This window comes from Tachypleus tridentatus, chromosome 11 (assembly GCF_004210375.1).
Source record: "Tachypleus tridentatus isolate NWPU-2018 chromosome 11, ASM421037v1, whole genome shotgun sequence".
In the NCBI taxonomy this organism is placed as follows: Eukaryota; Metazoa; Arthropoda; class Merostomata; order Xiphosura; family Limulidae; genus Tachypleus; species Tachypleus tridentatus.
The window spans coordinates 35,225,226-35,246,871 of record NC_134835.1 but is presented as its reverse complement, the minus strand read 5'-3'; the positions used below and the strand labels follow the sequence as shown (position 1 = coordinate 35,246,871).

At 36.1% G+C, this 21,646-nt stretch overlaps 1 protein-coding gene across 3 annotated transcripts in view; it reads right to left on the bottom strand.

Moving 5' to 3' along the window:
• The window catches only part of LOC143231916 (semaphorin-2A-like), a 165,348-nt gene that overhangs the window by 118,530 nt on the left and 25,172 nt on the right, over nucleotides 1-21,646 (bottom strand). Inside the window, exon 2 of one of the 3 annotated variants that reach the window (XM_076466747.1) lies at nucleotides 18,818-19,470. In XM_076466747.1, the coding sequence (XP_076322862.1) occupies nucleotides 18,818-18,929 (112 nt within the window). In that variant the 5' untranslated portion in view covers nucleotides 18,930-19,470. Of the gene's footprint in view, nucleotides 1-5,141; nucleotides 5,235-18,817; nucleotides 19,471-21,646 lie in introns of those variants that run through there. The other 2 variants (XM_076466751.1, XM_076466748.1) reach the window with 2 other exon arrangements.

Below are 21,646 nucleotides of genomic sequence, written 5' to 3'. Positions count from 1 at the left end.
AATTGTCGATGTGGCGTTATGGAACTGACACGCATCATAGAATTAATCAAACCTGTATTTCACTTTGTGTTGATGTTTGTTTATTCGTCTTGTTTATGTATTTCCTTGTGTGAAGTTCGAAACTTTCGTATTCAGCAAAGGTTAGAGGTTATTTATAACAATAAAAAGCATTATTCGAGCATCGTAAAAAAGTCCTTATTTTTTTGGGTGGGTGGAAGACAGTATAGAAAACTATGGGAATTCTCAATAAGGTCAGAAAGGCAGAGGCCTGAGCCTTCCTCGTGCGCATCACTGTCCGTATACAATATTTATTGCATATAGTATGGTCGAACGACTAGACATCGAGTAAATTCGAATTTCGACGTATGACATGTCTAGTGAAATAAATAAAAACTGGTATAAAACCAAACAAGGAACTGTGATTTCAAATGGAGATCAGGAAAAGTTTAGACTGGTTAAGGCCTAGAATAGAGCCGTAACAAATTATCAATGTGTTCCTACTTGTAAGTAACACAATAGTTGGAAGTTCATCTGATAGTATTATAGGTGTTTTTGAAAAGCTTATCCAGAACACAAGGTGTGTATGGGAAAGATTTGCTGTGGGACAAGCTAAATGTCGTTCACACATCTAATGAGTGAAAAAACTAACCCATATTATAGTTCTATATGAAAGAATCATTGAAACGTTAGCTTGAACTGCTGGGTTATCGTGTTTGTGACACCAGCCAACTTGTAAAATTCCTTGGAAATAATTGTTATGTTTACTGACACACATACCTGACTTGGATAATAAATTCCAAGAATGAATACTTGTAGTACTGAATACAAAAGGCTAATAACAGATAGTTCACGTAAGGAATACTAAAGGCTAAAAACAAATAGTTCACGTAAGGAATACTAAAGGCTAATAACAAATAGTTCAATTACTGAATACTAAAGGCTAAAAACAAACAGTTCAATTACTGAATACTAAAGGCTAAAAACAAATAGTTCAATTACTGAATACTAGAGGCTAAAAACAAATAGTTCAATTACTGAATACTAAAGGCTAGAAACAAATAGTTCAATTACTGAATACTAAAGGCTAAAAACAAACAGTTCAATTACTGAATACTAAAGGCTAAAAACAAACAGTTCAATTACTGAATACTAAAGGCTAAAAACAAATAGTTCAATTACTGAATACTAAAGGCTAATAACAAACAGTTTCTCAATATTAACATGTTTAAGATAAAGATTTTGAATCTATAGATTTCTACTTCTTCTTTTTATTTGAGATCTCGATATTTATTTTGTATGTTTGTATATTTCGTATATTTGTAGCTTTAAACCATTTTTAATGACCATTTCCAAAATATTACAATGAGCTAGCTATTTGTGCTCCCCACAGGGATCAAAACCGGAATCTGCTTAGAGGTATAAGCCATCAAAGCTTTCCGCTGAGCCACGGTAAACATTTACACATACATAACAACCCACCTTTTCTGAAAGATGGTCCTCCAGTAGCTCAATAGTTTTCGATACCGGTGGTGGACAGAGCACAGATAGGTCATTGTGTAGCGTTACGCTTAACAAAAAAAGAACAACAAAAAACCGGAAATGATGACAGCATATATTGCAGTGTACATGTGGCGCCATCTTTCGGTGAAAGTATTTTATTTCAAGAAGCTCTCTGTCAGTTTAAACTACTCCATTTTAGAAAGGAGAGCAGAAAATATAAACTATATATTAACGGAATTATGAACAAATATTTCATTTCCGAAAGCTTCAAATCCTCTAGTTTGTAAATTCAAATATAGAAGTTGATGAATTTTTGCGTACACACGTTTTATTTACTTATTTTTCGACTGGCGTGCTTTTTACGTGTATCCCAATTACTGAGTTATTTAAATATTGCCCAAAAATACACGTACGGAGTTTACAGGACAGATCTCTATTCAATAACATTAACTACAGGAAGTCATGATATTATAATAATCTTTCACAAAACCATACTTTGAACAAAGTTTCAGAAAAATAGAGTACTAACTTTGTTTTGCCTTATCTTAGAACGTACTGGCGTCTTGCCTTACTAAAACGCCTGCTATATAAGGCCGAGCGTGGCCCAAATGGTTAGCGTACTGGACTATAGATCTGAGAATGCGGTGGTTCCCGTCCTGCTACTCAAAAAAAAAAAAAAAAAAAAAAAAATCTAGTTGCGTTCTGCACTTTGGGTACTTTGTAATAATGGCGATCAGTTCCCATTATTGAGTCATACACGAACTGGCCGTGGATGATGTTGACTAGGTTTGGCGGTCTTTCATTTAGTCCAGCATTTCGAAAGCAGTGACAGGTTAGCGCTAGGTAACCTTTATGTAAATAGGCGCGAAATTCAACAAACAAACGTGTTACAGAACTTATTTAAATTTGTACAATTTTCACAGGAAAATTTTATTCACACACACTGGGGAAAAAAAAAAAACTTTCTTAAAAACAACACAATTTATGCCCTAGCGACCAAAGATCCAAGTTAAAAACAAAACATTTATTGTGGACCAACAAACAAGATATAAATATATTGACTGCTGCACAATTTTTGTACTGAGTTTTACACATTCTGTAGGGCCCCGGCATGGCCAGGTGAGTTAAGGCGTTCGACTCGTAATCTGAGAGTCGCGGTTTCGAAGTCCCGTCACATCAAACATGCTCGCCCTTTCAGCCATGGGGGCGTCATAATGTGATGGTCAATCCCCCTACTAGTTGTTAAAAGAGTAGCCCAACAGTTGACGGTGGGTGGTGATGACTAGCTGCCTTCCCTCTAGTCGTACACTGCTAAATTAGGGACGGCGAGCGCATATAACCCTCCTGTAGCTTTGCACGAAATTTAAAAAACAAACAAACAAACAAACGAAACACATAAAATTGGTATGTTTGCATTGCTACGAGATTCATTCGTATTCTAAACCACACAAGTTTATAGGAAGCAATATGTGTGAACTAGCACAATGACTGTGTTAGTTTGTAACATTTTGTTTTTAAATATTGAATATACGCAATCAGAAATACTGACTGTTTTTGGTGTTCATAGACAGCATAGACGAGGACCGCATTCATGACTCGAAGATAGTGTGGTAAACATAACCGGAACTTACTTGATCATAACATCGTATACTTAAAAATGTTTTCACCTTTCAGTCCAATGATAAGTTGCAAAGATTTACGGGATTTACATATTCATGTACACATTGGGAACGTGCACACACACACACACAAAGACACAAGATAGCAAGCAAGGATTTTGTTTGTTTCTACTTAAGCACAAGGCTACCCAATGGGCTATCTGTGCTGTGTGCATCACGAGTATCTAAACCCGGTGTTTAGCGTTATAAGTCCACATATATACTGCTGAGCCACTAGGGAGACTGGCAAACAAGGAAAGGTTGGTTTATTTGGCTCATGAATAAAAATCATTGAATTACGTTTTATAGCTGCACATTTACAGGGTCTTAGCTGCATCAGTTATCAATAAATAATATAATTTTCGTCTTAGCTGCATCAACTTTCCTTTATCACTGTCAAACGTAAACCAGACTAACTTAGATAATACCACATATACCAGGAACACGTTCTTTAACACTCCTACGAAAAGTGGGGCCTAATAGGCCCCTGAGCAACTTGAAAGGTTATTAATATTAGGCTAATAATTTTGTATTTAAATAAAATTGCCATTTAAATCCATTAATGAATGGATTAACGAGATCCCCACTGTCCCTATCTACTATCTAGCGAAACCACAGCCAGGGGAACGGGCTTGGAGAAATCAGGACTAGAAACGTCTTTTCGTAGGAGTGTTAACTAAGTATTTGAAGCTCAGTGTCCAAAACGACTGGTATAACAGTTTTAAGCTATGTGTGTTGACATGGACTCTCTGCCTCTCAGTTTTGTTTTTCTTTTTCACATTACCACCATGACATTTATCATTATTAATGTCGACCACCAGAGCACTGCCATCCAATTTCTAGGAGATTAAAAAGCACTAACCATACGACTTACAATCGTGCATTTCCTCTGACTTATCAAATTTTATGGGCAATTTATTTGACATAAGACCCATAAAAGTGCAGAGCTTATATACGGTAGGTTCCGGTCTTCTCACACTATATCGTTCTAAGCATTCTTCCGAGATAATGAGATTAGTTGACGTATGGTTCGTAAATTAAGCTTGTGTTCCTCCAATATAGAGCTAATGATCGTACAAAAACGTACAACGCCTGAGAACAACATACAAACCACAAGTCAAATGACCATACACACTTAAGGTATTTGTACTTTCTCGGGTTGAGGATATACTTATGATGTTTAGTACCACACTCCTGCAGTATTATACGCACAAACACTCACTGAGGTGTAAAACAAATGGTTTGATAAAGCAGAAAAGTATTTATACAGAAGACAAACACTTGTTTTCTCCTCGTATGTGTTTTATACACATACATATATATATATATGGTTGAGCAGAAATGGCTTAACCTCGACTTCTGAGTTCCCTCTTCTCAGAATAATTGTTTCTGTGTGTTAACGTGTTTGCAAAGATGTTTATTTTTTTATACAAACGTTAAAGTGAAGTTAAAACTAATCGCATGATATTTTCACTAAGAGTAAGTTTTATGTTAGCTACAACTTGTAGAAAGTGTTTCACATATATATAATTTGTAACTACTTCCACAATAACTTTCCTTTTTCCTGTTTCGGAATTTCGCGCAAAGCTACACAAGGGCTATCTGCGATAGCCGTCCTTACTTTAGCAGTGTAAGACTAGACTAGACCACCAACTCTCGGGCTACTCTTTTACCAACGAATAGGGGATTGACCGTCACTTTATAATGCTCCCACGGCTGAAAGGGCGAGCTTGTTTGGTATGACATGATTCGAACCCGCGGCCCTCGATTACGAGTTGAGTGCTTTAACCATCTGGCCATGACGGGCCTTAGGTAATGCTAAAAGTAACACACAGTTAATAACAAAACAAACAAACAGAAATCTATAACATTAAATGCGAATGTAGAACAACTTATATTAAACAGACCTACCGTAGTTTTAAATATAGTGTGATGGCATACAAAAGATACGTAAGAAATAAAAAAAAACACCAAAAAACTTACCCATAGCAAAACATGTACATGAAACACAACATACAATATTCTGGCAAAAGAAAATCATAATACTAGCTAAACAAAACGTATTATAGTCAATAGCGTTCGAGAATCCTTCGAAATAACTGAATGAAAAATATATGTTATGAAATATAGATGAAGATCCGGGTAATAATTATGCAAAAATGTGGGCTGACCTTCTGTAAAATGTAAATAGGTCACGTGATCTATTTAACGACAACAGAAAAATATATAAATAAGATAATATTATGTTTTGTAACTGATTCCTGAAGATCACGTTGCAAACGTCGAAACATGTAAACTCTTTACTGGTCATATAATGACCTTAATTAAGATGTTTTTAATTGCACGCCTATGTCGTTGTGAATCGTTTACTATTTTAACATTATACACAAGTACCAGGAAATAGTAACACTATTTAGACCCAATGTTCGCAGGTTGTCATTAATGTCGTCAAAGTTTGGCAGAGATGTTATAGGAACTAATTACGGAAATAGTGAGGAAAAGGAAGTGGCTTTCCGAGGATGCTACACACGAAAATTATAACAATAATTTCCGTTTCAGTAACAGCTGTATGTGAAACTCTGAAGAAAGTGCGTGATACTGACACAAGGTACAGGTATTTACAAAGACTTTAACGTAAATACGTGCGTAAATATTAACTTAAGAGTATTAAGTAATTATACCTTATAACGAAACGACCTTAAATAACGTGTGGTGCTGAAAAACCTCGATATTGACTTATTCATACAATCAAATCAGTGGACAGTTGTTTGTCAGCTGAAAGGCAAGCAGTATCACAATCAATACACATCTCATTTGTGGGAAATCAGTTAAAAGTTGAAAGTGGACCTCAGCCAATAGTGATGGTGAAAAACAACAAAAAGTGGTGGCACCTTGACTGCTGACAGGTGCATTAAAATTTTGATCTGTCATGTCATTCTCGCAGAAATGCATTTCATCTGACATTCGCACATTTTCAAAACAGCGATCCCGAGCATATTGCGAATGTAATGAAACGATACCTTGACGGTAGAAGCTTATGAAACACTCATAACCATACACTGACCTGAACAAAGTTGTGATATGAATATCCTTTAAGATGGATGGACTTATGCAACAACCGAGAAGATCAACCAACACTCTTAAGTGGGAGGAGCAATATAAAGCATTAAAAAAAATTCCAGTCGTATTATAATCACAGACTGTATGGCAACATGAACAAAGTGTAATATCTGATGTCAAACAAAATGTTGACTACAGAATACTAGTGACGTGTAGAAAGTTTTCGTTTTTCTTTTTGATATGGTATTATTTTGTGCCATTAATAAATTTACCATCTATTTGCCACTGTTCGTTGTTTGTGTGTGTTTCACTTATATCAAAGTCACATCGAGCTATCTACTGCGTGATAAACCCGAAGACTTACCGTTGCTCCAACGGGGAACACGTTGTTTGTAACAACTGTATATCTGTATCACTTGTGTATTTTCGTACCTCCAATTATTAACATTATGTTTTGAGATATGTAGATGAGTTTAAGTTACAGAAGAGAAACTAAAGTGAATAAGAAGAAATATATATGCAAAAACGGCTCGTTTGGGTTGAGAAAATATTTTACGTAGAAGAGCGAACAACGTTTCGACCTTGTTCGGTCATCATCAGGTTCACAAAGAAAGAAAGAGGTAACTGACAGGAAGCTGACTACATGTTTGGAAGGGGTTGTGTAACTGAGTGTCGGAATGTAGAGGGCGGTGTTAGATGTTTGAATATATAATCCACCGAAAAATCACCCATACTGGACTATACATTCCTTGGGACTCAGCACATGAAACAAAACAAAAACTCAACATACTAAGAAACCAAATAAACACAGCCATAAAACTATGCTCACCAGATAAAATTAACGATGAATTAGACAAAATAAAACAATACTTCATCAATATCAATAAGTTTCCTCCACAAACCGTAGAAAACATTATACGCACACACCTAGACAGAAAGCAAAATCAACCAACAAAAGTAAATATATCTTACGAATCAAAAAATCACGAAATCATATACTGCTGCATACCATATATTCCCAACATCAGCAGAAAAATAACCAACATTTGGCAAAAACTAGTAACAAAATATGACAGTTAATACCAAATTTATTTAAAAACCAGGCACAAAACTGAGGTCTATACTATGTAAAAACTACATGACAAACACCACACCAACATTATTTATAAAATACAATGTGATAACTGCCACGACTTTTATATTGGAGAAACAAGTAGAAAAATGGAAACCAGATTCAAAGAACATAAAAAGTCACCTTCACACGTTTTTGAACACTGCAAGTCAAATAAACACAACATAACCATAGAAAACACTCAAATACTAAATAAAGAAACAAACATAAACAAACGCAAAACTAAAGAAGCCTTACTTATACAACAACTTAAACCCAAAATAAACCAATATAAAGGAACGCCTTTATACCTATATTAAATATAATAATATAAAATTATATATTCAAACATCTAACACCGCCCTCTACACTCCGACACTCAGTTACACAACCCCTTCCAAACAGGTGGTCAGCTTCCTGTCAGTTACCTCTTTCTTTCTTTGTGAACCTGATGATGACCGAACAAGGTCGAAACGTTGTTCACTCTTCTACGTAAAATATTTTCTCAACCCAAACGAGCCGTTTTTGCATATATATTTCTCTACAAGTGGGTTTTATCGACATCACTGAATAAGAAGAAAATCGTTACTTTACGTTTCTGTTTGTTTGTTTGTTTGTTTTAATTGCGTGAAAAAGTACTCAAGGAGTTGCTGTGCTAGCCGTTACTAATTTAGAAGTGATATACTAGAAGGAAGGCAGTTAATCAACACTGCTCGCCCATAACTGACTCTTGGGCTACTCTTTTGACTGTCACATTATAACACCCTTAAAGTTGAAAGGGCAAGCAGTTTTTTGGTGAATTGATTCGAACTCGCGGCCCATAGATTGCGAGTCGAGCGCCGTGACCTCTAGGCCAGGCCAGGTCCCGCTACTTTGCGTCAGTATAAATGGCGTGTGGATTAAGGAACATAATTTATATTTAAATCATTAAATTAATCTGATTAAATTTGATCTAACCTCATTTTTTTTCTATCAGTTTGCAATCAGTATTAGAATATTTTCTGAGGCAATGTGACACTTGAGTGTTAAGGCCAGACGAGATTCGTCAACCTATAAAACAAACAACGTGACTCATCTGTCATACCTTAAATAACCTTTCATCACTAAATAAAGTTGGTTTAATTATGTTCATTCTTAAATTATACTTATAAATCTACCACTTTAGGTAGAGTTAGTTGCATCTATTAGTTTAACTTTAGTTACAGTAACGTATATTTATTACGTTAACATGAGTTATACTTTTAACTAAATATAACTTTAGCTATAGCTATAACGAAATATAATTTTAGTTAATATTACAGTTAATTAAATATAAATTTAGTTATTATTACTGTTTGTGAGTACCTCGCTCATACAACTGTAAGTATACGGATTTACACCGCTAAAATCAGGGGTTCGATTCCCCTCAGTGGACTCAGCGGATAGTCCACTGTGGCTTTGCTAAAGAGAACACGAACACACTGTTTGTGAAACGGACACACTGTTTGTGAAATATTATTTTACTTATTGTTACACTTACCTGTATATAATCTTAGCTATTATTACAGTGCAAGAAATATAATTTTAGTTGTTATTATAGTTAAATAAATATAATTTTAATCACTATTACAGTCAACTAAATATAGCTTCAGTTATTATTACAGTTAATTGAATATAACTACTTAATAAACTATATCATCAGTTATTATTACAGCTAATTAAGTATAATTTTGGTTATTGTTGTGATGACCTCGAAACCTGTTATTATAAAATTAACTCAGATAATATATATCACTATTAACCCCTTCACAGTGTTTTCCTCAGGTTAGCTAGCCACAATAATGCACATATTACATATGCTAACCAAGTCCCACTGTACCTTTCACACATTTATACACCAGTCACATAGATTACGTATGCTAACCCAGTCCCACTGTACCTTTCACACATATACACCAGTCACATAGATTATGTATGCTAACCCAGTCCCACTGTACCTTTCACACATATACACCAGTCACATAGATTATGTATGCTAACCCGGTCCCACTGTATCTTTCACACATTTATACACCAGTCACATAGATTACGTATGCTAACCCAGTCCTACTGTATCTTTCACACATTTATACACCAGTCACATAGATAATGTATGCTAACAAAATCCCACTGCACCTTTCAGGCATATACACTAGTCACATAGATCATGTAGGCAAGCCAAGTCCCACTGTACCTTTCGCACATTTATACACCAGTCACATAGATAATGTATGCTAACCAAGTCCCACTGTACCTTTTGCAGATTTATACATCAGTCACATAGATAATGTATGCTAACCAAGTCCCACTGTACCTTTTGCAGATTTATACATCAGTCACATAGATAATGTATGCTAACAAAATCCCACTGTACCTTTCAGGCATATACACTAGTCACATAGATCATGTAGGCAAGCCAAGTCCCACTGTACCTTTCGCACATTTATACACCAGTCACATAGATAATGTATGCTAACCAAGTCCCACTGTACCTTTCACACACATACACCAGTCACACAGATTACGTATACTAACAAAGTAGCCTCTTTATTTCACCTTGGTGTTTACTAAAATAGTTTTGATACCTAGTGAATAAAGCATACACAAGGGCAGTGAATATAAGAGAGTTGGGAAGGCTTAACCTCCCCTTACAAATTCTCTCTCTCAGAGCACTATAACCACCAACTTAGCCATATTGTGGCGAGACAGTGGCAGACCAAGATTTGTTTTCCTATTCTGAATTTCGCGCAAAGCTACACGAGGGCTATCTGCGTTAGCAGTCCCTAATTTAGCAGTGTAAGACAAGAGGGAAGGAAGCTAGTCATCATCGCCCACCACCAACTCTGGGACTACTCTGTTACCAACAAATAGTAGGATTGAGCGTCACATTATAACACCCCACTAATGAAAGGGCGACCATTTTTGGTGTGATGGGGATTCGAACCCGCGACCCCAGATTACGAGTCAAGCGTCTCAACCACCTGGCCATGCCAGCCTGATAGAGAAAGCAAACAGTGCACATGTGAGTCACTGAAGAATATTTAGTCATTTAGTGACGCGAACTAATTCTTCCCGTTCTCCAGTCCCACTTCTTCCCACGTGACCTTATAGTCTACACAGACAAAAGACTGACGCGCCGCCTACGAGCATTAATTTATTTTGTCTGTACGATAGAAAATGTGCCTAACAAACATGTATTTTTATTTATTCCTATCAAGACATCTTGAACTTACGTATTTTTCGAACATCATGAAGGTTTCTTCAAAATATATTTTTAAAAAATTAGTCAGAGCATTTTGAGAAAACAGAAAACACATTTAAAAACACTCTAAACTTAGATTTTTTTTCTCTAATAAGTAAACAACAGAATAACGTTGTCGTTTCAAATAAATCTTTCATTATGCTAATTTATCAGTCTCTATAGGCAGGTTAAATGTTTATTCAACAGTCTCTATAGGCAGGTTAAATGTTTATTTAGCAGTTCCTGCAGACAGTTTGAATGTTTATTTAACAGTTCCTGTAAACAGTTTAAATGTTTATTTAACAGTTCCTGTGGACAGTTTGAATGTTTATTTAACAGTTTCTGTGGACAGTTTGAATGTTTATTTAACAGTTTCTGTGGACAGTTTGAATGTTTAACAGTTCCTGTGGACTGTTTAAATGTTTATTTAACAGTTCCTGTGGACAGTTTGAATGTTTATTTAACAGTTCCTGTGGACAGTTTGAATGTTTATTGAACAGTTCCTGTTGACTGTTTAAATGTTTATTTAACAGTTCCTGTGGACAGTTTGAATGTTTAACAGTTCCTGTGGACAGTTTGAATGTTTATTGAACAGTTCCTGTGGACAGTTTGAATGTTTATTTAACAGTTCCTGTGGACTGTTTAAATGTTTATTGAACAGTTCCTGTGGACAGTTTGAATGTTTATTTAACAGTTCCTGTGGACAGTTTGAATGTTTATTTAACAGTTTCTGTGGACGGTTTGAATGTTTAACAGTTTCTGTGGACTGTTTAAATGTTTATTTAACAGTTCCTGTGGACAGTTTGAATGTTTATTTAACAGTTTCTGTGGACGGTTTGAATGTTTAACAGTTTCTGTGGACTGTGTAAATGTTTAACAGTTCCTGTGGACAGTTTGAATGTTTATTGAACGGTCTCTATAGACAGATTAAATAATAAGTTTTGATTTTAAAAATGTTTCACAAGTTTTGAAATAAAGAAACTTATTAAGGTGTACGTTTTCTATAGGCTCGTTTGAACATGTGATAATAAAGGCTATGATATAGCGCGAGTTTTCTCTGATTAACTTGGAATTAATTGGATAACTTTAATATGTAGTGTGACGCTGATTCTGTCACGTTTGGATCTTTCTTTTAACACTTCACAAATGGACAATATTTTCTCCATGTAGGCTTAAGACGTAATTACAGCAACTAGATTTTCAGCTATACCTATTATTTTAGGGTAATACTGTTTGGAATTACACCAAAATTAAAAAAATTATCAATCTCTAGATTAACTCGATCATTTGTATCGGTGTTCAAATCGGTGGAGACTGGTCAACTATGTATAAACAGGAAGAAATGTACTCAACCCAAAATTATACTTGATACAAGTTGTGGGCTCCCTCTAGTGGTTGTAATGATTATGACAATGATAATACTAATGGAATTTAAACGGAATGTAAATTCCATAGCGAAAGAATTGTATTTATTCTCTTTTGTTTAATAGTATTTTTAGCTATTATTAAGGAATATGACTCTTTTAAAGGTATTTCTAGCATACTTACATTAATATTTCTATTATATTTATATTGATATTTCTATTATACTTATATTTAATCTAAAAATGCATTGAATCTCATGTTCAACTGAATTCACCAGTTTTTAACGGTCCGTTTTCATTATGGCTGGATAATGATTTATTTATGGCCCAGCATGGCCAGGTGGTTAGGGTGCTTGACTTATAATCTGAGGGTCGCGGGTTCGAATAACCGTCACATCAAACATGCTAGCCCTTTCAGCCGTGGGAGCGTTATACTTCTACGATCAATCCCACTATTCGTTGGTAAAAGAGTAGCTCAAGAGTTGGCGGTGGATGGTGATGACTAGCTGCCTTTCCTCTAGTCTTACACTGCTAAATTAGTGACGGCTAGCACAGATAACTCTCGTATAGCTTTACGCGAAATTCAAAAATAAACCAAAGAATGATTTATTCCCATATTGTGTTTGTTTAATAGGTTTGGGCTAGCTGCTTATTAAACAAGGACATTTGATTATAGTACATATAACAGTAAATATTCTAGTAAAATTTCATCAGAGGATTAAAAAATAAGAACCAAGAAACATAGATTTAATCATCTTAAGAACAATGAATTCATTGTTTTATCACGGACAATGACCGAACGGCGTTGTTATTTTTGTTTATTCTTGAACATAAATGGCAAACCACTACCAATGTTAATATATACACACGCACATATTTAAATAACAGGGTGTTTAGATCCATCTATGATCTATTAATATTTGTGTGTGGTACGTAATTTAGAGTGACCAAACATGTAAAGGGAATTGGAACGAGCATATCGTACTATTCGTTTCCATTTGTAATCAATAATGGAGTTTCTATGTGCCTAAAAGCACTCAAGATTTTCAGACGATAAGGAATTATATGCAGAATTACGTATGTTTGGTGAAGGTAATCTTTAGTACTCCCTTTATAGTTTCGTTTAGTTAATGTTTCTCGTATCACAAGAGGCTAAAAAACGTCACTAGTAAGTAATACAGTTAAAATAAATTCCTATAAAGATAACAAAGTATTTACGAAAAGGAAAAATTAAAAGTTTTTGGACCACACTCTATTATTACAAAGAACTTTACAAAGCTCAAAACCGAACACAAACATTGCCCCTTTTTTCTTTCAACTTCTCGAGCGAATACTTTCTCATTTTAAACTCGCGTCACGTGCTGTTAGATTCACTATTCAAGCTCAGATATTCTAATTCCAGTACCATCAAGATAAAATGGCTGAATGTTCAGAACGAGTAGCTGGTAGAGGATCAAATTACACAACCCGTACTCTAATGATGCTTTCGGATATCTGGGTAAAATTATATTAGGTTTTCTTCTTCATTTTTTAATGTATGAGTTAGGCCTACATTTCCTCGCGCAGTTTTACAAGTTTTGTTTTTCGTTTTTCATTGTCAGCTAAGGACGGTTGATAGGTTAGTCCGCTCACATCTGTCTTCATCCACTGCTTCACCCACGTCACCTGACTGACAACGAATTACAGTTAATGCTGTACTGTCGAACGTTTTTCGCGCGTCGGAAAGATAAATCCATGTTGCAATTTGTTGTTGTTTTTCTTTCTTTTTTCTTATCACGATATTAAGAAAACTGAATAAAATACATTGTGTTTTTTTTTTTCTTTTTCAATTTCTGTTTTGTTCTGATAAATTTGGGAATTACCTTTTTTTTAATTATTATTATAAATAACTTGTTGAAACATGGCTAAGCAAAGCAAATTTTCTCTCTCTCGGGTATCATATGTACACTGGAGGGTCAGGTGCTCTTTGACCGCTTCCTTCAAAACAAATTCGTTTTGGTTGGTTTGTTTTGAATTTCTCATAAAACTAAACGAGGGCTATCTGCGCTAGCCGTCCCTAATTTAGCAGTGTAAAATGGAGGGAAGGCAGCTACTCATCACCACCCACCGCCAACTCTTGGGCTACTCTTTTACCAACGAATAGTGGGATTGACCGTTACATTATAACGCCCACACAGCTGAAAGAGCAAGCACGTTTAGTGTGACGGGAATTAGAACCCGCGATCCTCTGATTACCAGTCGAGTGCCTTAACACGCTTGGCCATGCCGGGTCAAACGGTAAGCTTTTAGAACGCTAAAATATGAGGTTTGATTCTCCACCATGGACACAAAGCAGTATATTGTGTAACATTGCACTAAAACCAACAACTTCTTCGGTTAAAAAGTCTGAATATAATTTGTCCCCAACCCCGAGGGTCAACGGCAATTTTTACACGGTAAAATCTGGGACTCAATTCCCTGTAATGTAGCTTTGGTCTAAAAAAACAAACAAATTAAGATAGTTATAATCGTCAAAAAGAGCCCTCTAGCAGTAAACCTATAACTAACAAAATGTGGGAGCGATGCACAAAAGTTTTAAATATACAATTAAAATTTTTCCAATGACAGTAATGTGTGAATACAATAATTAATTAAATGTGTTGACTTAACATTTTGTGTTCAAAGTATAAAAAAAAAGAAATCCTCAATATCCGCGGCACTTGAAATTATTTTAGGATTAAAGTAGATTAATCAAGAGATTTTTTCTCGTTTTTATAAACTATATTTTAGTGCGACAACAATACGAAGCATGTCGCATGCGTTTACCCGATCCAGTTTTATTTCTCATCAGGATCTTTACCAGCCTACCCTCAAATTGAAATTACTTTAAGTAGGATTAGAGTAAATCAATGTATGTGGTTGCATTTTATTATAGCAAAGCCACATCGGGCTATCTGCTGAGTCCACCGAGGGTAATCAAACCCTTGGTTTTAGTGATGCAAATCCGTAGACTTACTGCTGTACCAGCGGGGGGGCAGGTTTGATTTAATCTATTAAATCCAAAACTGTAATTAGATCAACCTCAGAGCCATTCTGTGAGCCGCTGTTCCGTAACTGAAAACTAATTCCACAGATGTGTAAACACACTCCTTTAGACGTTACTGTTTAAAACATAGTTTAATGTCCGAAATCGCTGTATTGGCCTTTATTATCAATGATGGAACGACAAAAAGCAAATACGGAGTAGAAAAAAACAATGGCATTATGTTAGTTTTACAGGATATTCGAATCATTGACGAAAGTTTTTAGGGACTTTCGAAACGTTCAGGTAACATTTATTAACATTCATAAAGCTTCACGACCACGGTTTATTCATATTCTACTTAGGCTTACGACGGTGATGCTTCTTGCAAATCTAAAGTATCACTTAAACCAGTACCTAAAACTGGGTCACGTTTCACAAACCCATCAGTATCGTAATTCCTACAGCATGACACAACATACAGCCTCAGAGACCTCCAACGCTGGCTACTTTACAGGGAACGTTATTACTCCCAATAGGAGGTTGTTAACACACGTCTATTTAGATTTTGTAGACGTATATTTATGTACCTTTATGTACCTGTCACATTAAAGGTGATAGATGGAACAATCATTCTCCGAGCTTCAACAGTGACGTACTCTCCTGACCCTTCCAGTCACTTTATGCACCTAAGATAAAGATGGAGAACAGCTGAGAGGATATAAATCATTTAAAAATGGCAACAAACTGTATTCATAAGTTCAGTGTTTTTACAGAAGATAGAAGATACTACGATTCACAAGTTCTTTTAAGATTCGGAAGTGTTATGGGATCGACACCTCTAGAAATACTATCCATATGACGTATTCTCTCTCAACTTCCTCCTAGTGGCACAGCAGCATATCCGCGGACTCGCCTCGCAATAAACCGAGTTTCGATACCCGTGGTGGGCATAGCACAGATGGCCCATTGTATAGCTTTATGTTTAATTCCAAACAATGTGGGTGTATTTTCTTATAGCAAAGCCACATTGGGCTATCTGCTGAGCTCACCGAGGGGAATCGAACCCCTGTTTTTAGCGTTGTAAATCCGGAGACATACCGTTGTACAAGCGGGGGCAATTCCAAACAAACAAAACAAACTCTTCTAACCAAAAAATATTAGTGTGGAGTAAGATTATGCAGAACAGATAGCCCTCGTGTAGCTTTGCGCGAAAATGAAAAACAAAAATATTAGTGTGGAGTAAGATTATGCAGAACAGATAGTCCTCGTGTGGCTTTGCGCGAAAATGAAAAACAAAAATATTAGTGTGGAGTAAGATTATGCAGAACAGATAGTCCTCGTGTAGCTTTGCGCGAAAATGAAAAACAAAAATATTAGTGTGGAGTAAGATTATGCAGAACAGATAGCCCTCATGTAGCTTTGCGCGAAAATGAAAAACAAAAATATTAGTGTGGAGTAAGATTATGCAGAACAGACAGCCCTCGTGTAGCTTTGCGCGAAAATGAAAAACAAACAAACAAACAAGATTATACGGCTTATATATACATATATACTTCGTTTTCTTTTAACGCTATCTAGTGGTATAAAATTATTAGTATTTTATGGTAACACTGTTCGTGTGAAAAATTGTTAGGTATTTATGGGAAGTTAGATACGAAATTCTGTCACATTCAAGTAAAATTATCGTAATCACTCCACAAATATTCCTTTTCACCAGTACCAGTGTATGGCAGGATAATTTTTGTTCGTCTTCACTTGATTGGTCTTTATGCTAACTAATTTCCCAAGTGATAAAATATTTCTTGTTAAAGAACCAGCCCAAACTAACAACTTGGATTAAATGGAAGTCCTCGGTTGGTGACTGGAAGGAACATGTAAAACTGGTAAAACACAGGTCACACTAACTTCTTTCCCAGATCCCTAATGTTCTATGACAGTTGTTTTTTTGTTTTTTTTCTTTTTCCACTTACTATACTTTATATTACAGATGGCACGCTAATCAGCAAAATGTATTATAAATGTTTATTACTTGAAGAAATCTGTTTTATTTACATACTAGATGGAGTGCCCATCACTCTGAACGGAGTTATTTAAATTTGTAATTAATCGTAGGACATCAAAAGTTACTTCCCTAAAACCTAGCTGTGAATTTAAAAACAAAATGTAAAAACGTCCATAAGAACTGTAAAACACAAATTTGCGGTTCCCCTGCTGGGACAGCGGTAAAACAAAGTAAAATTATGTAATAATATTTCCATGTACTATATCCAGTACCGTCGAGCCCTTTCGTTAAGTTCCAAGACGTGTCATGACGGACGGAATTTGACAGACACACACTAATGGTTCATACGCTAACTAATACCATTACGTCTTGAACAACATCTGTTCTGGTGCGAACCGAATTAAGTACGTGAAGTGTTGTTATTTTAAGTTTTATTTATGTTATTTACAAATCAGAATTAGGGTAAGGATTAATAATATAACGTTATTTATTTATATTTAACACCAATAGCACTGCACAACACAGTTTTTACTTCTTGAATACTGTTGGGTGTTCTTTATAGATTTTTGGCTGCTGATCACGAAAATCACATCGAAATTTGCCCATCACGTACCGTTTCATCGAAATATTCAGTTTTCACCAGGACATTGCTACAACGGAAAAACGATATCAGAACAACTGGAATCCCTCAATGTTTGCTGACTACTATTGCACACTGCAACATGACGCAACGGACATTGAATACAAACAGAAATCAGGAGCAAAACACTTTTAATTATGTTGAACTTAATAGCGTATTAGAAACATAAACGCAATTAAATACGTTATTGCCGGTAAACAGTTAACTGTCTATTTCTCCTACGTGATGAAGCAAAACCAAAACTATATTTGTGCATACCCACCAGGTACCTGTCACAATCAGCAAATTCTTTTCAGGAAGCAAAACTTTTCAAAAAAAATTGTTGTGCAGTGTTATTGTTCATTTGTACTTGAATTACAATGAAAAAAACCTGACATGGCCAGGCCGCTAAGACACTCGGCTCGTAATAAGAAGGTCGAAGGTTCCAATCCCCGTCACACCAAACATGCTCACCCTTTCAACCGTGAGGTGGCGTTATTACATATTGGTTAATCCCACTATTCGTTTCTAAAAAGAGTAGCCCAAGAGTTGGCGGTGGGTGGTGATAACTAGCTGCCTTCCCTCTAATCTTACACTGCTAAATTAGGGACGGCTAGCGCAGATAGCTCTTGAGTAGCTTTGCGCGAAATTCAAAACAAACCAAACCAAACTCACTATTCGTTGATAAAAGTAGTCCTAGAGTTAGCGGTGGGTGGTGATGACTAGCTGCCTTCCCTCTAATCTTACACTGCTAAATTAGAGACGGCTAGCGCAGATAGCTCTTGAGTAGCTTTGCGCGAAATTCAAAACAAACCAAACCAAACTCACTATTCGTTGATAAAAGAGTAGTCCTAGAGTTAGCGGTGGGTGGTGATGACTAGCTGCCTTCCCTCTAATCTTACACTGCTAAATTAGGGACGGCTAGCGCAGATAGCTCTTGAGTAGCTTTGCGCGAAATTCAAACCAAACCAAACTCACTATTCGTTGATAAAAGAGTAGTCCTAGAGTTAGCGGTGGGTGGTGATGACTAGCTGCCTTCCCTCTAGTCTTACACTGTTAAATTAGTGACGGCTAGTGCAAATAACCCTGGAATGGCTTTGCGCGAAATTCAAAACAACAAAACAAAAATCTTAGAGGGCGTTGCAAGAGAGGCTTACAAAACTGAAAGGGGTATTTAAAAAATAGATTAGTTATAGGCAGAGTTAACATGAGAAGTAGGGTAAAGAAAAGAAAAACTTACCACGTGGAACGATTTTACTGGATTCTGACGCTACAGGTTTCCACAGTCCTAACAAAAGTAAGCCTAACGTAAGAATGCAATCTCTATTTACAGAACTCGTTACAGAAACCATTGTAAACGTTCTGCTGATCCGAGCTGCTCGTAAACTGCTGTCAGATGCGGTACACCACTTCACTGTTCACTGTGCCCACAGAATTCAGTTTAAAGCAGAATGACAAGTTTTGGAAAGTCAACGTTTTAGTAGGGTACGACACCCTGACAGAACTATATTTCAGGCAGAAAACAAGAACACTTGCACGAACCGTCGTGGCAATTTCAATAAAACTGTCTTTTACAAACTGTCGGTATAACAATGCTTAAAACCTTCAGTTTCTTTTGGCAACAGTTATAATATGACCTTCTGTGAAAATCTATTCGATTAACTTTCCAACAATAACAAAGAAATACAATATTTACATATTGTTGGTTTGATTGGTCTTCGTTCAGTTGTATTGTTGGTAATCTTTACAATGTTGTGATGACGAGAAAGAACGCTTGAAACCGTTGTCACACAGTTGCACAGAAAGAACGTGTAATAGAAACTTCGGGATTACTCCAATGTCCACGAGGTGATACCTTGTGTCATTAAACGGTACTGGGAAGAAAGGCTTCCTCTGAAAAAAGAAAATAAGAACAGTAAATATTCGGTCGTTGCTCGATGAATTCATCCTGCCCGTATCGAGTTAAAAATGGTTAATTTCTTTATCTGTTTAGATTTTATACTGTTTTATCTTTCTGCCCATAAGAACGATTCAATGAAACTACATCGTAACCAGTAAATCGACCCGGTCAAGCGTGTTAAATCACTCGACTCGTAATCCGAGGGTCGCGGGTTCGAGTCCCGGTTGCGCCAAACATGCTCGCCCTTTCAGCCATGGGGACATTATAATGTTACGGTCAATCCTACTATTCGTTGGTAAAAGAGTAGCCAAAGAGTTGGCGGTGGGTGGTGATGACTAGCTCTAATCATACACTGCTAAATTAGGGGCGGCTAGCGCAGATAGACCTCGAGTAGTTTTGCGCGAAATTCAAAACAAACAAACAAACTAGTAAATTAGGACAATGCTTAGTTTTTCTTAGATATCAAATTTCATAGACAGTCCAAGTTAATATTTAAAAAATATATATATTTTTCTCATTTTTCCATTAAAATATCTGCAGTATTGCTACACGTGCTTTCTTTGTTTAAATAAATAAGAAAATAATTATTTTTATGCATACGCGTTTGGTAATAAACAATTAATTAAAGTTATTCACAAGGTGATAAAAAAGTTGAAGCTTTACCTGTTGAAGGTTGAAACGTTGCGACAAAATGCCCTGAAAATAAAATTAAAGGAGAAACGAAATTAATAATGTTTTTAAGTTCAAATTACCGTCGGGTTCGAATCCCGGTCGCACCAAACATGCTCGCCCTTTCAGCCGTGGGGGCGTTATAATGTGACGGTCAATCCCACTATTCGTTGGTTAAAAGAGTAGCCAAAGAGTTGGCGGTGGGTGGTGATGACTAGCTGCCTTCCGTCTAGTTTTACACTGCTAAATTAGGGACGGCTAGCGCAGATAGCTCTCGTGTAGCTTTGCGCGAAATTTAAAAACAATCAAACAAATTACCGTCACAATAACTTTCATCTGAGTCCAGCATGTGTTAGATTTATTAAATATGCACACATTTAGCTCAACGTATTTGCAAAGCGTTCTTTCAGTGACATCATAAGTCTTACAAGCTTACACTTTTCAGTTTTCGATAACGTAAGTGTAAAAAGAATACGTCACGTTATTTATCATTACCTGTTCTACGCGGGTCACTGTCATTGAAGTAACTGGTGCGGTTGGACTTGCAGTGTTCGCTGTGCAGAATCCCTATTACTTTGACATGGTTACAGAAACCATGATTTAAACTTATTCGTTCTTGTTTCTTGCACATAAATATGCTTTTGAGTCTCAGAGTTTGTAGATAAGAGCGTCAAACTTCAAGCTCAGTGATGTTGTTTGTCAGTAAGTAAACAATCAAAGCCATATGATTTGTTTGTTTCATTAGAATGTAACACAAAGCTACACAATAGACTATCTGTGCTCTGCCCACCACGGGTATCGAAACCCTGTTTTTAGCAATGTGAGTCCGCAGATACACCGCTGTGCCATTTGGGAGTCAAAGCTACATGTTCGATAGAATTTTTCATCGAACGTTCACTAATGTTTTCGATATTACGATAACCACGTGGAACAACATTCAGCTTGTATGGTTTTCCAAACGGTTCAGCACAAGCTTAATGATGTGGCCTTTTTAAGAACTAAGGTCACAGATATAATGGTTTGTGGTTCACAGAGTAAACCTGACCCCACTTTTAACCCTTAGTTTCTTTCTGCACATTTCACTTTCCGAAAAAAATCCAGTTTCATGACAGTTATAACACTATGTAACAAAATTTTTACTTTTTCTTGTTCCTGGGCAGAAAATGTTATTTCCCAATTGCTTATGCCTAAAGTAAATGGAAAAGACCTATTTTTATAGCTACGCAGATAGCTCTTGTGTGTAGCTTTGCGCGAATTTCAAAACACGTATATATAGCTCCGTTACCTTCACTTCGTATGGCTACTGTTAAATCTTAACCAACCAAAGATATCCAGAAGAAATCTGCTTTGTGTTTAGTTCCGTTTTGTGTATTATCCATGGTGATTACTTCATCACCAGTAGCAAAATTGCTTCCAGACCACGTAGATTAAAATAACAGTTCTCTGTTAAAAACATGTTAACATGAAGTATGTGGTTAACTCAACATGAAACAGCTACAT